Raw genomic sequence first — 18,489 nt, forward strand, 5'->3', positions numbered from 1 at the left:
GTGTAATGGTTATGAGCCAAACGGCTTTCCATAACATACACACACATACACGTGTTCATCTTGGACCTCCTTGTTGATAGCCCTCATTCCTTTGTTCACACCACGCTCCATGATTGTGGCGGAGTTCAACCGTAGCCGGACCCATCGTGCACCTTTTCTTGCCTCTGATTGTTCACCCACCAGGCTACCTTTGTCACTCAAGTTCTTTTGTGAGTGCGCGCGCGCGCGAGTGTGTGCCAAGTCAGTGTCTGTTTGTGTGTGCCGGCTGTCAGTGTTGTGTTGTGTTGAGTTGTGCAAGTCAGTTGTGCGTTGCGTTCGTGCATGCGTGCGTGTGTGCAACGTGTGGGCGAGTGATTCTGTTCAGACTTTTATACGGGATAAGAGCATACAAAAAAATAAACAGTGTGACATGACTGAATTCCTGTGCGTAGTAGATTTGTTTTATTGAATTAATTTTGTTAGCGACTCCTGTGTCAGTGAGCAACATAATTCCCACTCGTGACTCTGTATGGCACGGAATGCAGCCCGGCACACCGTTTATCTTGAATGGTGTCCGCCGTCTGTGAAGGGATATTCCTATTCCACATGAATGACGAGACCAGTCTGTGTCGGTGAACATGATTGTGTACGCGTGAAGGACTGTTTTACATAATTGTATTGTGCCCCCAACTTTTAGTCCAGTCCCAAACTGCAAACAACAACAACAACAACAACAACAACAACAACAACAACAACAACAACAACAACAACAACAACAACAACAACAACACTGACGCGCATTTTCAAACTTTGTAGCTTTATTTATTTCAGATATCTTTTCATTTGCTTAGTTCTTGAAAATAATATCATGGCACTGAATGGCGTCACACGGGTCGTGCAACCGATACAACTAACTCCTAAATACAAATATAACCTTGTTTTCTTGCAATTAATTATCCAGGCTGTCATTTGCAATGGAAGCTGCAAAAAGATCCAGACAAGCTAAAGAAGTAGAACTTGGCTAGTTCATGTAGTTAAAAACACTGTCTTTTCAATTCAAACGATGTCAGTCTCAAAAATACCCTTTAGACATTCATAACAAAACCACAATACGGACATTTCACGAGATTTAATCCCGTTGAATAAACTCAATTCTGTCCTCCACCGGAACGTAGTCAAAAGTTCTCATTTTCAATTAAATCAAAACGGTGTCGTGATTCAAAGCCTGTCAGTAGAAAGTGAAAGAAGTGTGTGTGTAAAACTAGATCGAGACAGCACAGTCTTTGAACCTTTACGTACAATTTGATTGCTTTGGTCACATTTAACACATATTAAAGCTATTTTAGACAAATGTCCTTGTTACCTAGGTGATCTAAAATTGGTCAGAATAAAGAACGACTTAGAAACTCGAGCCTTGGAAGTGATTTGAAACCCGCTGCAAGCAACTTTTTTTCTTCTTTTTTTTTACAGTTACCGAACCTTGTGTTTGCTGATTTTTATTTTCGCAATGGGTATATCGTCCAAATGGGTGAATGAGCGTTAGCCGGACTTGAAGAGTAGCACTGCCACTTGACCCAGGTAGAAGTACACGAAGTGCTTGGTCTCGTGCGTGACGTAGCTACCGAAGTTCCTGCCCACGATGCAATGCCAAGTGGGGTTGTACTTTTTGTCGAACTCCTTCTTGATGAAGGCGGCGATGTCCTTCTCGATGTTGTACTTCTCCAGGGCCTGGGTGGCGCAGTCCACAGCGTCCTGCTGCATGTCCTCCGCCATGTCGGCGCTCTTGATCACTGCTTTCCTCTCCGACATCTTTCTGTTGGGTAGAAACACGACAAATAAGTAGACGGTTCAAAGGCAGGAATTAGCATGCACACCGGCTGAATGCAGTGTTTTATATACAGAACAAAAATCCCAAGAACCCACTGTTGGCCCCAAAGTCGCACTCATAAGTTAATCTCACACGCCATTCTTTAAAGCATACACACTGAAAGGCAGAGCCAGGAAGGATGCAGAAGAACAGTAAACAAGTCGCGTAAGGCGAAAATACAATATTTAGTCAAGTAGCTGCCCTTTTTCAGCAAGACCGTATACTCGTAGCATCGTCAGTCCACCGCTCATGGCAAAGGCAGTGAAATTGACAAGAAGAGCGGGGTAGTAGTTGCGCTAAGAAGGATAGCACGCTTTTCTATACCTCTCTTTGTTTTAACTTTCTGAGCGTGTTTTTAATCCAAACATATCATATCTATATGTTTTTGGAATCAGGAACCGACAAGGAATAAGATGAAAGTGTTTTTAAATTGATTTCGAAAAAAAAATTTTGATAATAATTTTTATATATTTAATTTTCAGAGCTTGTTTTTAATCCGAATATAACATATTTATATGTTTTTGGAATCAGCAAATGACGGAGAATAAGATAAACGTAAATTTGGATCGTTTTATAAATTTTTATTTTTTTTTACAATTTTCCGATTTTTAATGACCAAAGTCATAAATTAATTTTTAAGCCACCAAGCTGAAATGCAATACCGAACCCCGGGCTTCGTCGAAGATTACTTGACCAAAATTTCAACCAATTTGGTTGAAAAATGAGGGCGTGACAGTGCCGCCTCAACTTTCACGAAAAGCCGGATATGACGTCATCAAAGACATTTATCAAAAAAATGAAAAAAACGTTCGGGGATTTCATACCCAGGAACTCTCATGTCAAATTTCATAAAGATCGGTCCAGTAGTTTAGTCTGAATCGCTCTACACACACACACAGACACACACACAGACACACACACAGACACACGCACATACACCATACCCTCGTTTCGATTCCCCCTCGATGTTAAAATATTTAGTCAAAACTTGACTAAATATAAAAATACACTGAAAAGGATTATCAACCCCCATTTTTGGTCACTGTCTCACTCATAAGTTTACAAATATGAGGCATTCCCTTCCTTAATTCAGTAACTGGCTGTTCAAGTTTGTGTTTGTTTCATCGAGCAAACTTTCCCAGCTTGTTGGCTTTAAACTCACACTATGCTAGTTCAGTGATCAATAGGCCCCTATATGTAACGACAAACACTGTACATAAGGAAGACGTGGAACTTGCGAAGAAAATGCGAAAAAGTGTTTGTGGGTTATCGTCCCTAGTCACATGCTGGCGGCGAAAACAAAATGGCGGATCGCGTAGGTACCGATCGTGTGCGAGGTGGTGGTAAATTGTGCTCGGCTTTTTGTTGCAAGAACGCCCGTTACAAACAGAGCTGCTTCGGGAAAACTTTCCACAAGTTCCCTACAGAAGAAAAAAGGTGGGTTGTGCAGTGATTATTTCATCAGGTTTACCTTCTTCAGAATGAGAATGCAATGGCTCGAGTCAACTCACTCAGTACGACAGTAGACTACAGCGTCAGCGAGTACTTACGACTGTGAGTGTGAGTCAGCAGTCAGTACAAAACAACAGTTTACACTTGATGACAAACCCGTGGGCATATTTGCCGAAACCTTTATTAAACCTTGCTTACGGGAAAACTACAGTACAAAGGTACATCACTCATCCGTTTTGCGTTCAGGCAGAGCGTTAGATTTAGACTGAAGATCTGATTTAGCTTTTTTTGCCTTTCCTTTTTGCTTAGTTTAACAATAACATTGTTGTTTTTATTGTCAAACTAGGTGCAGAATATGGATGCAATTCACAAGGCGAGAGGACTTTGAAAAGCTGCAGCCAGCTGATGTTCAAGGTCTCAAGCTTTGTACTGATCACTTTGAGGCCAACCAGTAAAACAATCCTGCAGAGAGGATCACTTGTGTGGAATGCTGTCCCAACATTGTTTGCAGTGCCCAATCCACCACCGAAGGTTATTTATTTATTGGTTTTAGGTTTTTGCAAACCAAAGAAGCACACTATTAAATGCAGGTTGAGTAATGACAAGTTTGAGGCTGATGTAAGAATTGAAAACAACAGCATTGTTCCCATCAAATAATGCCTGTTTGCATTTAGCGCAAAAAAATGATAAGGCCAACAAAAAAAAGTTACTTATTTTGGATCGACGTCTTGATTATGATGATAAGATGAACTTATTTTGCAAAAAAACAGCCCCAAATGGCAAAAAAGGTATACGGTCGGCGTCAACAACAAAAAAGTTGTATGTTTCTGGTCACCTGACCCTACCTATGTTTTCCCGACGACCCTAGACTTTTTTTTTTGCATTTTCAAAAATAAAAGGGGTATTCGAAAATCAATTGTTTTCCTGTTTTTCAACAAAATAGTTAAAAAGATGGTTTAAAAAAAAAAGTTTAGAAAAAAAATCTCCACCTTTAGTCATGTTAGGTCACAAAAAAGTCTGTTTAAGGTAACATAGGCCCCCCAAAAATAGCGTCGGTAGGTCGGCTTTTTAGTTTTGTATTTTAGCCATCTGAATATTTTTATTTTATTTTTTAATGCCCCCAAAAAGTCTAGGGCCGGTGGGAAAAAAAATAGGGTCGGTCCGGATACCGTAAACAGATTATTTTTTGTTTTGCCTTACCAGAAACATACACTTTTTTGTGTGGCCTAAGACCAATGCCATGAAATTGGGAGAAATGTTTCATTGTGACTGGGTGTTGGTTGTGAGTTTGTCAGTTAAAGAGCTGTGCAATTTGCAGGTTGCTAGTGGGAGGAAGCCACCATCACAAAGGGTAGCTACAAATGAAGCCAGCACCGACCTGTCGCCTGATGCACAAATTGTTCAACCAGGTAAGAGATTTTTAACCATGAAGAACACCCTGACATCAAAAAATGTTTAAACCCATCCATTACATAGTTGATAATTGCTGTATAGGGTGACGGGCGCTGTGGCGGGGTGGTAAGACGTCGGTCTATTAACTCGGAAGGTCGAGGGTTCGAATCCCGGTCGCGGCCGCCTGGTGGGTTAAGTGTGGAGATGTTTCCGATCTCCCAGGTCAACTTATGTGCAGACCTGCTAGTGACTTATCCCCCTTCATGTGTACACGCAAGCACAAGACCAAGTACGCACGAAAAAGATCCTGTAATCCATGTCAGAGTTCGGTGGGTTTTAGAAACACAAAAATACCCCGCATGCTTCCTCCGAAAGCGGCGTATGGCTGCCTAAATGGCGGAGTAAAAACGGTCATACACATAAAATTCCACTTGTGCAAATAAATGAGTGCACGTGGGAGTTTCAGCCCACGAACGCAGAAGAAGAAGAAGCTGTATAGGGCGGATGCATGGATGGATGAAATTGTACCTGTAGTTCCCACACGTAAAGATGGGAAACATATCCTGTTAGAGGCATGGTGTAACAAGAAACAATTAAGTGGCTCTATTAGTATTCCCACCCCCCCCCCCCCCCCCCCCCCCCCTTTCCCCGTCGCGATATAAGCTTCGTGGTTGAAAACGACGTTAAACACCAAATAAATAAAGAAAGAAAGAGGCATGGTGTGTGAGGAGTTTACCTGGTACTGTTGTCCTAATCAATCAATCAATCAATCAATATAAAGCTTATATAGCGCGTATTCCGTGGGTACAGTTCTAATGGCCTCACCCATTCAGTACCAAACAAGGTCAATTCCATCATTGTTCCACATCGTATCCATAGTTGCTAATACACTTCATTTCTGGCCTGCCCTCCTACGCTATTGTTTATTTTCATTTTGTGATTGAATTACACATGTTTTAATTTCTTCCAGGTTGTAACTTGTTATGGTTATGTTATTTTATGTGTGTTTTGTGTGTGTGTTTTCTTTTTTAGATGACATTCAGGCGATCCTGGAGGACATAGGATGTAAAGCATCAAAGTCGTCATCCTCCCCATCCCCTCGTGAAGCGGAACTTCGGCAGAAGGTCAACAAACTGAGGAGCAAGGTTTTCCGATTAGAAAAGAAAACGATGGAACCCCGTGTAAAACGAGCGAGTAAATTAGCCAAGCCTCCCAAGAAAGACTTTGTAATAGAACAGTTATCTCATATATTATCAGGCGAGGCGAGCTATTTTGCCATTTATGCCTGTTACATATTTACCGGTTATCTGCTGCTGTGTCCAATCCTGGCAGAGACGGAACGCATGTTACCAAGGAGCCGAAGGAGAGTTGAGATGAGAGAATGTGATTAACAATTGCCAACTCTCTCCGTACAAAGAGGGTCCAAAATTGTATCAAAATATAGATCGTAGGGAATTCAAAATAAAAAAAAGACAAAAGACAAAACATGTACTTCGGCTCATAGAGCCTTCTTTAATTTTTGACTCAAAAGTCCATGCTCCGAGAGACTCCTTTTTTTTAATTTTGAATTGCCTACCATCTATATTTTTATACATTTTCAAAAAGATTCATTCAACAGTCACCTTCCGTTATTCTTGAACTTGGCTATCCCAGCCTTACCTCAACATTCGATATTCCTGTGATATTTTTGACGTAAAATCAATTTTTACTGTAAAACACTTCGGCAAGAGGATTGGTCCAAGCAAACAAATAATAAACTTGTAAGATTTTTCCTGATATTTCCGATCAATTGCCTATGGTTTTATTTAGCTAAAAGATTCAAACGTCACACCTATGACTCATGGCTATTTTTAAGGGGAGAGTAGCATCCCTGGTGTGTTGTTTTTGATGTACCTTTTGGTCTGTTTACAGTAACATAGGCACACAAAAAGAGGGTCGGTAGGTCGGCTTTTCTTAATTTTTTTTTTATAACCATCTTTTTAAATTATTTTGCAAAAAAACAGGAACAAAATTGATTTTTTTTCTTTTTCTCCAAATGCCAAAAAAAAGGTCTAGGGTTGGCGGGGAAAAATAGGGTTGGTCGGGATACCGTAAACAGACTATTTTGCTTTGTTTTGCCTAAGCAATGACTAACAAACTTTCTTTAGGGTCTGACATTGTATATACTCTACAATTTTTGGGGTATTAACTAAATACATGTATACAGTTTTTGATTCCTTTTATACTTTTTCACAAATTAGCCCCCCCCCCCCCCTTTTTTTTTTTTAGTCTGCCCTGGGGGCGGGAGGTCTCCTAATTTCGGTTTCTAGGGTCATCTTATGCTTCCCCATGAGCTGAGAACTTAATTTAAAATGGGCCACGATTTTTTTATTTGTATTTTGTAATTGTGCCTTTGTCCAGTCACATGATTTCACTTTGTACTTAAAAACTTGGCACTGTCATCATTTATTGCTATTTATTGTTCAGTTGTTCAGTATTTATTGCTATTGGGCATCAGTTGTTCAGTTGCCCTCTTTTGAATGAGCCATGCATGCATTATGGATGTGTTTAGCGAATTGGGATACCTCAAGCAATGTAAAAGAAGAAACAATGTGAAGCAAACATATAGCACCAAATAAAATAACCGAATCAGAATGGAAACTTCTTCAGTGTATGTGTGTGTGTGTGTGTGTGTGTGTGTGTGTGTGTGTGTGTGTGTGTGTGTGTGTGTGTGTGTGTGTGTGTGTTTGCTGTTTTAAATACCGAAAATGTGAAAATAAAGCAAGTCACAACATGAGAAAGATCGACTGTACTAGTCATAACAAAGCAAGAGACAGCCTGATCAGCATGCAGCAAAGGGGAATAACTCATATTTAGCCATTCTCATTTCTAAGCATGCCCAATGAGGAAGTTATCCTTCTTCCCATTGTAGTTTCTTTGGTAACGAGTCGTCTCAGACTTGTCAGAGAGAACACTGTAGATCTGACAAATCGGACATAAATCATGAGTCATTTTTATAATTTGCAATTCTTGAATAGATCTCATCGCACATCTCACCTTTGTTTTCACCTATTTATAGCCGGAAAATACGCAAACGTTGTCCCTCTGTCTCATGGACGTCTAACCCAAATTCATTGACCTTCACATCAATGACAGTAGAGCTAGAAAGTGTGGACATTTATCGACACACAAACCACACAGTCACTGTCACAGCATCATGCAACTAGCTACTTGTACGTCATTTTGTTTTCGTCCAAATGCCAACAGTGACTCAATTTTTGTTTATACTCCAGCAGAGATCACCCCGTCATAACATTCTTTTCACCGAAACAGAAGCAGGATACAGTGAAGACAATGGCTGTTGGAAACAAGACAGCGACAGAACATTTCGACAGATTTGTTTTTCTTTTCGCTTTGATTTACTCTTTAGGCTACTTAGTCCGTGAAATTGTAACAACACAAACCTGGTGAGTTTGTTGACTTTTTGATGCTGTGGAAATACTCTTCAAGTCTTGCTGACAAACCTAAATGTAGCCGAATTAATGCAAAGGTTTTTTTTTTGTGGACGAGAGCTTCCCACGTGATTCAAGCAATGTCGTTTTGTCACCGGCCGTGTATCATCCCACAGTCCTTTTCGGTTTGACGAGCGTCTTATGAATGACGTCATGATATTTCAGATGTAGGCTCGGCGTACCAAGACCAAAGAGGCGAGAATTTGCGAGAGCAATCTCCCTGCCAATCTGGGCTGATCAAGACTGTAAGCTTACTGAATAAAAAACAAGTCGCGTAAGGCGAAAATACAATATTTAGTCAAGTAGCTGTCGAACTCACAGAATGAAACTGAACGCAATGCCATTTTTCAGCAAGACCGTATACTCGTAGCATCGTCAGTCCACCGCTCATGGCAAAGGCAGTGAAATTGACAAGAAGAGCGGGGTAGTAGTTGCGCTAAGAAGGATAGCACGCTTTTCTGTACCTCTCTTTGTTTTAACTTTCTGAGCGTGTTTTTAATCCAAACATATCATATCTATATGTTTTTGGAATCAGGAACCGACAAGGAATAAGATGAAATTTTAATTTTGATAATAATTTTTATATATTTAATTTTCAGAGCTTGTTTTTAATCCAAATATAACATATTTATATGTTTTTGGAATCAGAATATGATGGAGAATAAGATGAACGTAAATTTGGATCGTTTTATACATTTTTATTTTTTTTTACAATTTTCAGATTTTTAATGACCAAAGTCATGAATTAATTTTTAAGCCACCAAGCTGAAATGCAATACCGAAGTCCGGGCTTTGTCGAAGATTACTTGACCAAAATTTCAACCAATTTGGTTGAAAAATGAGGGCGTGACAGTGCCGCCTCAACTTTCACGAAAAGCCGGATATGACGTCATCAAAGACATTTATCAAAAAAATGAAAAAAACGTTCGGGGATTTTATACCCAGGAACTCTCATGTCAAATTTCATAAAGATCGGTCCAGTAGTTTAGTCTGAATCGCTCTACACACACACACACACACACACACACACACACACACACACACACACACACGCACATACACCACGACCCTCGTCTCGATTCCCCCCTCGATGTTAAAACATTTAGTCATAACTTGACTAAATGTAAAAAATCAAAAGGGAAAGTAAACTGAAGGTACTAAGCTTATCCGATTGGCGATTGCAAAGCATTCTGATAATCATCGGACCAGGACCACGCTATCGCTCATGATCTCACTGACAGGATGTATAATTACTGCGCAGAATCTATCAAAACAAGAAAACAGAGTTATCTCCCAACTGAGACGAAAGGGATTGCAGATTGGCCGACTTCGACAGTGATCTCCGTTCTGTTCTTCACAGTTTTGATAAAAACATCGTTCTACGGTTTAAAAAAAAAAGTCGAAATGTTGAGACTGCTGTGGGAAGGAGACCGTGATATATTGTTGCATCACTCCCAACCGGTTCTGGAAAAAAGTATCGTCTGCTTCGTAGCCAAAGTTGATTATCACGTGACACTTTTGCCATATTTAGAATTGTTTGCACAGTAAATACACCCGCGAAAGATAGCTCGCTTGAATCTGTCTTACATATCAATTCCTTCAGTTGTAATTTAAAAATTACACACCATGAAAATTCATTATCGACAATCGCGAAAAGCTCTAAAATGTGTTTTTTTTAAAAATCGATTTCTTACCCACAGAAAGAAAACCAAGGGCAAGGCATCCTGTCAGGGAGAAATGAAACCCGAAGGGAAGTAACTCATTTTGACCATGAGACCCGAAGGGAAGTAACTCATTTTGACCTGAGTTCAGGATCTAAACAACGAAGTGACTGTGGTAAGATGAACAAAGTTAAAAAACAAAGGATTACTGTACTCACCGATACAAAGACGACACAAGACGATAACGAATTTTCGCTTCTGGAAGCTTCATCAGGAAAAACAAGAACACAAAAGACAACAAAAAGCAGACGCAACACGGAACGAACAAGTTTTGAAAGAAAGGTTTAGATGTGTTTCCCCTCCATTCTGTCAGGGAGAGAATGAGCCGAACTCATTTTGACCTGAGGTCAGGATGCCCGTGACACAGCATAATTGACAGACCCAATGTGAAGGTTGGATATACTAGAACTTTTGGTTAGAAAACACGTGGGAAAAAGCACGTTAGCTGAGAAGGAATTCAGAATGATCGTGCACTTTGTGAAGAGTCTTTGAAATTTGGCATGGTGGTAGGTATGAACACAAGGTTTTCAAAAACCATCGCAAACAAATTGAGCTCGACCTCGATTGGTCTGTTTGCGCAAAATCCAATATGGCCGCCACCCGGAAAAAGGACTGCTAAATTACACCCATTGTTACCACTACAGCATTGAGAAATACAACTTTTCACATGTGTTTTAGTGCAAGCAACCCATATCCAAGATGGATTTGACGTTTGGAGGTCATTTTAACGTCAAAGGTCATTCATATGTCATTTTCAAGGTCATTTCATTTCCGAGTGTAATAACTCTGAACCTACTCAACTTAAAAAGAAACAATTAGTCTCTATACCCATGTTTTCGACCACTGGGAGTCTATTTCTGAACTCCTTGAATATCTCAGTCTCACCAGTTAAGCTGAAAAGGTATATATGTCATTCAAAATGGCCCCCTTCATAGCCCATGTTTTTTTTGCTTTTGGGCACACAAACATGCCCGCTGGATGCCTGTCTTCCCGAAGGACATGGCTTGTCTGCCAGAGACCCATCCAAGTGTCCATGAAGCCTTTGAGGAAGGGAAGTTCGTTGTGCAGCGCAGTGACAAGAAGTTCTCCCTCATGGCGCTTGACCAGAGCCAGGAGCACAGCATCAAATTCCTGAAGGAGGACAGAGGAGCAAAAGGACTCTATGGTCAGCCAGAGAAAAAAAGAGGTTATTGAACTCTCAAAACCAGAGGTCCTGAGAGTCATTGATGAATTTGAAAATGAAAGTCTTTCAGCTTCAAATAGAGAAGTCAATTTAGAGCACCCAGAGTCTTCTGTGGCTGAACAAAACAAGTTCCTGAAACATCTCTAAGCACGGCTCTATCTTGTGAAAGAGGGAACAGTGGTCAACCCATTCAAGGAGACAGGCTCCCAGCTCGTCACACTGGACACCGGTGAAGTCAAGGACCCAGTAATTGTCAACTGCTTGAGGGAAGCTCCAAACATCGGCAAGGCCATGTTTACAGAGTTTGTGAGAGACAGACTTGAAACTTGCTTCAAACCATTGTCTGATGTTATCCCAAGGGCCAATTTGTACACGTTCAGCAACCGGCCACCTGTGGACCTGAAGAAGGGTGCTAACAAGTTGGGATCAGCAAGGGCAAATGCGGCGCTCATCACCAAGTTGTTTCTGTCCTTGCTAGGACGACCTGATGGTGATATGAACGACTTTTTCAGACATGAGATTCAGCGTGAGCCTCCTTCCTTGTGTGATCGTGGAAAACTGATGTCAGGTACAAAGTCTGCTCTTCTTGGCTGCCTGCCTGGAATGCCTGATCCTGGACGCTCTCCTGCAGCAAAAGAAGCCTCTGTGATCGTATTGGATATGCCAGCCATCATCCATATTGTCAAGCCCCAGCGTGCCACTGTGTTTGAAGAATACACACTTATGCATTTGCTACCCTTCTTAGAGAGCCAGATGACCAACAACACCACAAGAGTGGATGCTGTTTGGGACACATATCAGGATGCAAGTCTCAAATCACGGACTCGTGCCAAGCGGGGTGAAAGTGAAGGAAGGCGAACTAGAGTCTCAGCAAAGATACCTATTCCAAAGGGAGCTGACTGGCAGAAGTTCCTCAAGGAGTCTGGCAACAAGGATGAGCTGTTCCAGTTCCTCAGTGAGCTACTAGTGCGACATACCACTGATGCAAGATATCATCTCCTGACTATGAAGGTTGACCTTGTGCTCACTAACAGACCAACAGATATATCAGCCTTATCTCCTTGCCACCAAGAAGAAGCTGACACACGGATGATGCTTCACCTCTGCCATGCTGATGAGCAGAGACACACTAAGGCCTACCTCAGGACAGTGGACACAGACGTGGTGGTTCTTGCCATCCATCACTTTGATCAACTGAAACTGTCAGAGCTGTGGATTGGATTTGGGTCAGGAAAGACATTCAGAGACATTCCAGTACATTACATTCCTCAACAGCTGGGACCTCCACGCTGCCATGCACTTCCCTTCTTTCATTCCTACACAGGATGTGATGTAACATCGGCCATGTTCGGAAGAGTTATCGTCTTTGTTAATTGAAATGACCTTGAAAAATTACCTTTGACCCTGAAAATAGCGGTGAAACATCAGAGATCTCATATTTGGATTCCTTGCACTGGAAAACATGGGATAGCAGACATTTGACAAGGTTCTAGTAATAATGGGAGCTGCTATATGACATTTACTGCTTCCGTCGGCGGCCATATTGAATTTTGCGCAAACAGGCAACAAAACGTAAGGTTGAATTTGTTTGCGATGGATTTTGAAAACCTTATGACCATACCTAACTCCATGCCAAATTTCAAAAACTCTTCACCAAGTGCACGATTGTTCTAGATATGACAGAATTCCCACCGCGCTACGTGGAAACTACTTCAACATTGATTGCTTTGAAAGACTGATCAGCATAAAGAACGTACCCCTGTACGCCGTAACCCAGCTGCAGCCACTCACTTTGCAAAAGTCCTCAGGGAAACGTCCTCGCATTAAATTCTTATATTCTAAACCGCGTGGGAAACATGTTTTACCCTCACCGATTTTTCTTCCCGCAGACAGCGACAGGTAAAATTCCCAGTCACTTTCACCACAGGAGTTTTTATTAAAGGCACAGTAAGCCTCCCGTAAACCATCACAGATACGGTCAGGCTTTTACACACAGTACAAACACCCTTTCATTTAAACACTCACCGATTGAGAACATCCCAGGTGCCCTCCGTAAAGAGCGAACAATTTTCAAAGAATTTATTTTTGCGTGGTTTATCTTACCCCTGAGCCATCGTGAACCCGTGTGATCCAGTTTCCCTTTTTCACAATGTAGTCGTCAGTTAGTCATTTGAATGCGACTCGATGTGAGCTTATCTACTATAGCACGTTTTTATGCACGAAACAAACGGCTGTGGTTCACAAGAACTCTAGCGATGGCTTTTGACTGTTGAGAGGAACGGCGATATGCATAAACCGTCGTCTGCTACGACCCTTGCGTGACCCTGCTTCCGGGCTTTTCTTTTTTCAAACTTTCACAACTTCGAATTGTACTGATCTTGTCTTGATGAAAAAAGAATTCTTTTATGATTAAAGAATGTTTGTGTAACAAGCTGTCAATTTAATATTTCCCCCCGCGGGTTAGGGGGAAGAATTTACCCGATGCTCCCCAGCATGTCGTAAGAGGCGACTAACGGATTCTGTTTCTCCTTTTACCCTTGTTAAGTGTTTCTTGTATAGAATATAGTCAATGTTTGTAAAGATTTTGGTCAGGCGGTACGTGTGTGGGAGATGTTGGGTCCTTTGTGCTGGAGGCTTGCAGTTCTCCCAGTGAGGTCGTATGTTGTGCTGCGTTGCGGGCCCCATGGAGCACTTTTTTTATTAGTGCTTTTGTGAACAAGAAACAATTAACAAGTGGCTCTATCCCATTCCCCCCCCCCCCCCCCCCCCCTTTCCCCGTCGCGATATAACCTTGAACGGTTGAAAACGACGTTAAACACCAAATAAAGAAAGAAAGAAAGAAAGAATTTATTATTTAGATTTTAAAAGTTAGGTCTAGCGCAAAAACGCACCACGGTCCAAAAACATTCTGATAATCATCGATCCACGGCTATGGCCAGTTTACATCGATAGAATGAGATCTGAAGGGAAGTAACTCTGAGTTCAGGATGGGTCCAAAAAGTGTTCGAGACAATCTGCAAAATTAATTCTTTAAAAATTGCTCGCTCTTTACGTAGGGCACCTAGGATGTTTCCGTTTGGTGAGCGTTCAAATGGAAGGGTGTTTCAACTGTTTGTACTGTGTGTAAACGCCTGACAGTATCTGTGATGGTTTACGGGAGGCTTACTGTCCGAGCGTGATATCCAGTATTCGGAATATTCATAACCGCCGTCCAGCACCAAAACGAGGCGCCATTGTTGTGGAGGAGCAAGTCCACGAAAATAAATTCTTTGAAAATTTCTCACGCTCGACAGAAAGCAGCCAGGATGTTCCCGTTCGGTGAGCGTTCCAATGGAAGTATGCTTGTACTGTATGTAGACCGGCGCTCGGGGAGCTCTGTGATGGTTTACGGGAGGCTTACTGTGCCTTTAAAGCGCCGGTCGATCATTACTGATTTACTCCTTCATCCTTATACTGTACCTTACTACTACTATTCACTACTGAATAGTAGTACATGTAGTAAGGTACAGTAAGCATGCAGGAGTAAATAATGATCGACCGGCGGTTGGATACAAGCTCCTGTGCTTTCACTAAGGAAAAAACCGATAAGCGATTACGTCCCTTTGTTTAAAAACATGACGTAATGATACATTTGCCGCGACTGTGACGACACTTCTCTTAAAGTTCTTTAAACATAACCGGAAGTTTAAATATGCAGTGCCCAAGTCACAGCATGAAGAGCAAAGATTTGTTGTTTTGTCGCAGATTACGATATAAACAGCTACACGCCGTCGATCCAAATATTCTTAGTACACTCCCCCTAGCATCCTGTTTGCGGAAACGACGCGAGATAAAGTTGAGTCTCATACTAAAACGCATAAAAAAGAATACTTTTCGTCAATTGTGTCACTTGATTTTGATAGCGCTGCTTGCTAATGTACTAAACTAACTTCATGCTTTCATATGTCTACTTTGGATGACATTTCGAAGAGCACTTACACGATTTGCGCTGTAACATGTTTAGTCTATTTTTACCTTTTCCCACGTTTAACTCAAGGCAGCAGTTACTGTGCTTTGATTTGTTTATCCAGGGATATTCTTTAATCTAAAACACTTGCTTTGAACCACCATTGATCATTTTAAAGCTTTCCATCTTTCTATATTTTCACGATTAATTACGACGCTCGGAATGTTATTGAAACACTCCCCTGACCACCTTTGGTAGGCTCCCCCTATAAGTTATTTCTTTTCTTAGTACGATCCCCCGACAGTTTACCTTTGCTTTCCGTACAGTTATCGGCTTGGTTAACTCCCTAAGAAGAGTCATGCCAAACCCTCTTTTGTCCTGAACGGTAATCCTGTCAAGGTCGTTGAAGAATTTAAATCCCTAGGACTGATCTTTGACCGTCGACTAACATTCCTTAAACATATCCAGTATCTGAGGACATCATGTCTGAAAGCTCTGGATGTATTGAAAGTGGTCGCTCATACGGACTGGGGTGCTGACCGCAAAGTCCTACTCAGACTTTACCGGCCGTGCTTTAATCCGATCCAAGTTGGACTATGGTTGTGTCGTCTATGATGGAGCCGCAAAATCCAACCTAAGGCTATTAGACACAATACACCACCAGGGTATACGTCTTTGTCTGGGAGCTTTCAGGACGTCTCCAGTATAGTCCTTATATGTTGAGGCCAAAGAACCCTCTCTGAGGCTGCGACGCCTGAAACTCACCCTAAATTAATTATGTGTTGAAACTGAAAGCTATGCCTACAAATCCAGTCTACCAATGCGTATTTCAACCACAATGCTCTGAATTTTTTTAAAGTCACCCAAATGATCGAGCACCTCTGTCTTCTCGGATTCAGCCACATCTGGCCGAGTCTGAGATAAAACTCGATCATGTTAGTGAAAATAGATGGACAAAAACACCACCATGGACATTACCAGATCCAGTTGTTCGACTAGATCTGACATGGTTAAAGAAGTCAGAGACGAATGATTTGAATTTTAAACAGTGTTTTAGCCAGTTCTGTACCGAATTTCCTTCCCACCAACGAATATACACTGATGGGTCCAAAGCTGAAAGTAAAGTGCCATCAGCCTCTGTCGCAGGTCCTAAACTCGATAGGGCCTTTTCGGCCCGTCTTCCGGATGACAGTTCTGTATTCTCTGCAGAGTTGAAAGCTTTACAGCTAGCTCTGAAACAGGTGTATCAGTCAAAAAAGAAAGACTTCCTGATTCTGTCGGATTCCCCATCGGCTCTTACCGCCGTGAAGGGAATTCAGCTAGATCACTCACTGTTGGTCGAAATCCAAGAGCTACATGCATCTCTGATTGAAGAAGGCAAAAGGATTGTGTTTGCATGGGTGCCATCCCATGTTGGAATTAGAGGCAACTCTGCAGCTGATCAAGCGGCTAAATAAGCCAGAGAAACAATCATCACTGACAAACACACAAAGCATTCAGATTTCATTCTTTTCTTTCTTTCTTTATTTGGTGTTTAACGTCGTTTTCAACCACGAAGGTTATAACGCGACGGGGAAAGGGGGGAGATGGGATAGATAGAGCCACTTGTCAATTATTTCTTGTTCACAAAAGCACTAATCAAAAATTTGCTCCAGGGGCTTGCAACGTAGTACAATGTATTACCTTACTGGGAGAATGCAAGTTTCCAGTACAAAGGACTTAACATTTCTTACATACTGCTTGACTAAAATCTTTACAAAAATGGACTATATTCTATACAAGAAACACTTAACAAGGATAAAAAGAGAAACAGAATCCGTCATGCTGGGGAGCATCGGGTAAATTCTTCCCCCTAACCCGCGGGGGGTATTCAGATTTCAGAACTCGCACCAACATGTACATAAAGCACCTATGGCAGAGCGAATGGGACGACAAGCTGTCGGAGAACCTACCCCAATGTCGCCTCAACAGAAAAGAAGAGACAGTTCTCTGTCGCTTACTCATTGGGCACAGTCACATCACACATTCTTATCTGCTGAAAGGTGAAGACCCACCATATTGTTTTGGATGCGACGAACCATGGACATTAGAACATGTCCTCACCAAATGTGTAGACGTTCAAGAATTTTGAGACAAACACTACAATGCGGAAACGCTGAAGGTTTTATTCCGAGATGTTCCCCCGGACAAGATTTTTAACTTTTTAAAAGAGATCAAGATTTTTTACAAGATTTGAAGTACCAGAAGTGATAGTGATTAATTTTTAGAACCTTCTTTTACAGTGATAGATCTGAATGTAAATAGTCTGAAACGTAGAACTTGCCACGTGAAGTGAAAAAGAAAATAACTGCATCGGTCTCGAATAGCAGCTAGCATCTGCTGAAGGGACATTAAAACCCAAAAACCAACCAACCAACCAACTCCCTAAGAAAAGGGCACTTCGTGTCGAACTTCAACATAAATACATATTTATATAAGTAGAGGTTACACAGCGAGTCACAGTCGATAGTAACAATATAGGTCGAAGTTCGCAGATCATGAAAAATGCGAGCTTACAGTATTTAACTGAATCTCGCATTTTTCATGATCCGCAAACTTCGACCACTATTTTTACTATCTACTGACTGACTGAGACGATGTGTGTAACCTCAGTCTACTCACACACACACACACACACACACACACACACACACATACACACACACACCACTGATTTAGCCAGGTTTGTCTATATTTTCCTGAATTAGTTATTTATCGGTACGGAGCTTTTTGTGTACAGATGGAGCTGTCAGCAGTGACTTTAGACAGTTTTTTGGATGTTGCTCAAGAATAAGGTCACAACGGAGCCTTTGATGACGTCAACACCCATGAAAACTGCGGGTGTTTGTTTGGAGTTGTGCCCAGAGTGTGGTAATCAAATTAAGCCAATCGAAACACAATTGAACACAGAATGAATGTATACTAGCTGTAGAACCACATGAAGCTTCGTTTGTCCATATTTTATGTTTTAAGTGGAATATTCGTCGGAAAACACAACTTTGATGCACATACGGTTTATTTGCTCTTCAATCAGACGTAAAGTTGACATTATAAAACAGTCAGGGCTTAGATATAACCTTCGACGAGTAGATGCGACTAAAAAGTAAACATCCTAACTTTGTTAAGATACCTTTTATTTAAATTTTCATAGACATACCAACTGAGGCATCGCAGCGACGAACAGGAAGTTAGGGGGGGCGTACTAAGAATATTTGGATCGACGGCGTGAGCTAGGAGCTTCCCACAACTATCTCACAGATGCCTACACATATATATATCTTTAAAGGCACAGTAGGCCTCCCGTAAACCATCACAGATACTGTCAGGCTTTTACACACAGTACAAACACCTTTTCATTTAAACACTCACCGCTTTTGAACATCCTAGGTGCCCTCCGTAAAGAGCGAGCAATTTTCAAA

The 18,489-nt window shown here is 41.4% G+C and overlaps 1 protein-coding gene and 1 long non-coding RNA gene across 2 annotated transcripts; one reads left to right on the forward strand and one right to left on the reverse strand.

The window, feature by feature from the left end:
• Nucleotides 1–779: 779 nt before the first annotated feature.
• On the reverse strand, nt 780–8,312 carry LOC138953514 (dynein light chain LC6, flagellar outer arm). The gene is made up of 2 exons (XM_070325349.1): nt 8,134–8,312; nt 780–1,792 (listed from the first exon to the last, which is right to left on the reverse strand). Exon 2 carries the CDS (start codon nt 1,786–1,788, stop codon nt 1,519–1,521), a length of 270 nt encoding a protein of 89 aa, XP_070181450.1. The 5' UTR covers nt 1,789–1,792; nt 8,134–8,312; the 3' UTR covers nt 780–1,518.
• LOC138952942 (uncharacterized) lies at nt 3,047–7,603 on the forward strand. Its single transcript, XR_011451460.1, has 3 exons — nt 3,047–3,829; nt 4,617–4,707; nt 5,723–7,603. It is a non-coding gene; the product is annotated as an uncharacterized lncRNA (long non-coding RNA).
• Nucleotides 8,313–18,489: the final 10,177 nt, after the last annotated feature.

This window comes from Littorina saxatilis, linkage group LG17 (assembly GCF_037325665.1).
Source record: "Littorina saxatilis isolate snail1 linkage group LG17, US_GU_Lsax_2.0, whole genome shotgun sequence".
In the NCBI taxonomy this organism is placed as follows: domain Eukaryota; kingdom Metazoa; phylum Mollusca; class Gastropoda; order Littorinimorpha; family Littorinidae; genus Littorina; species Littorina saxatilis.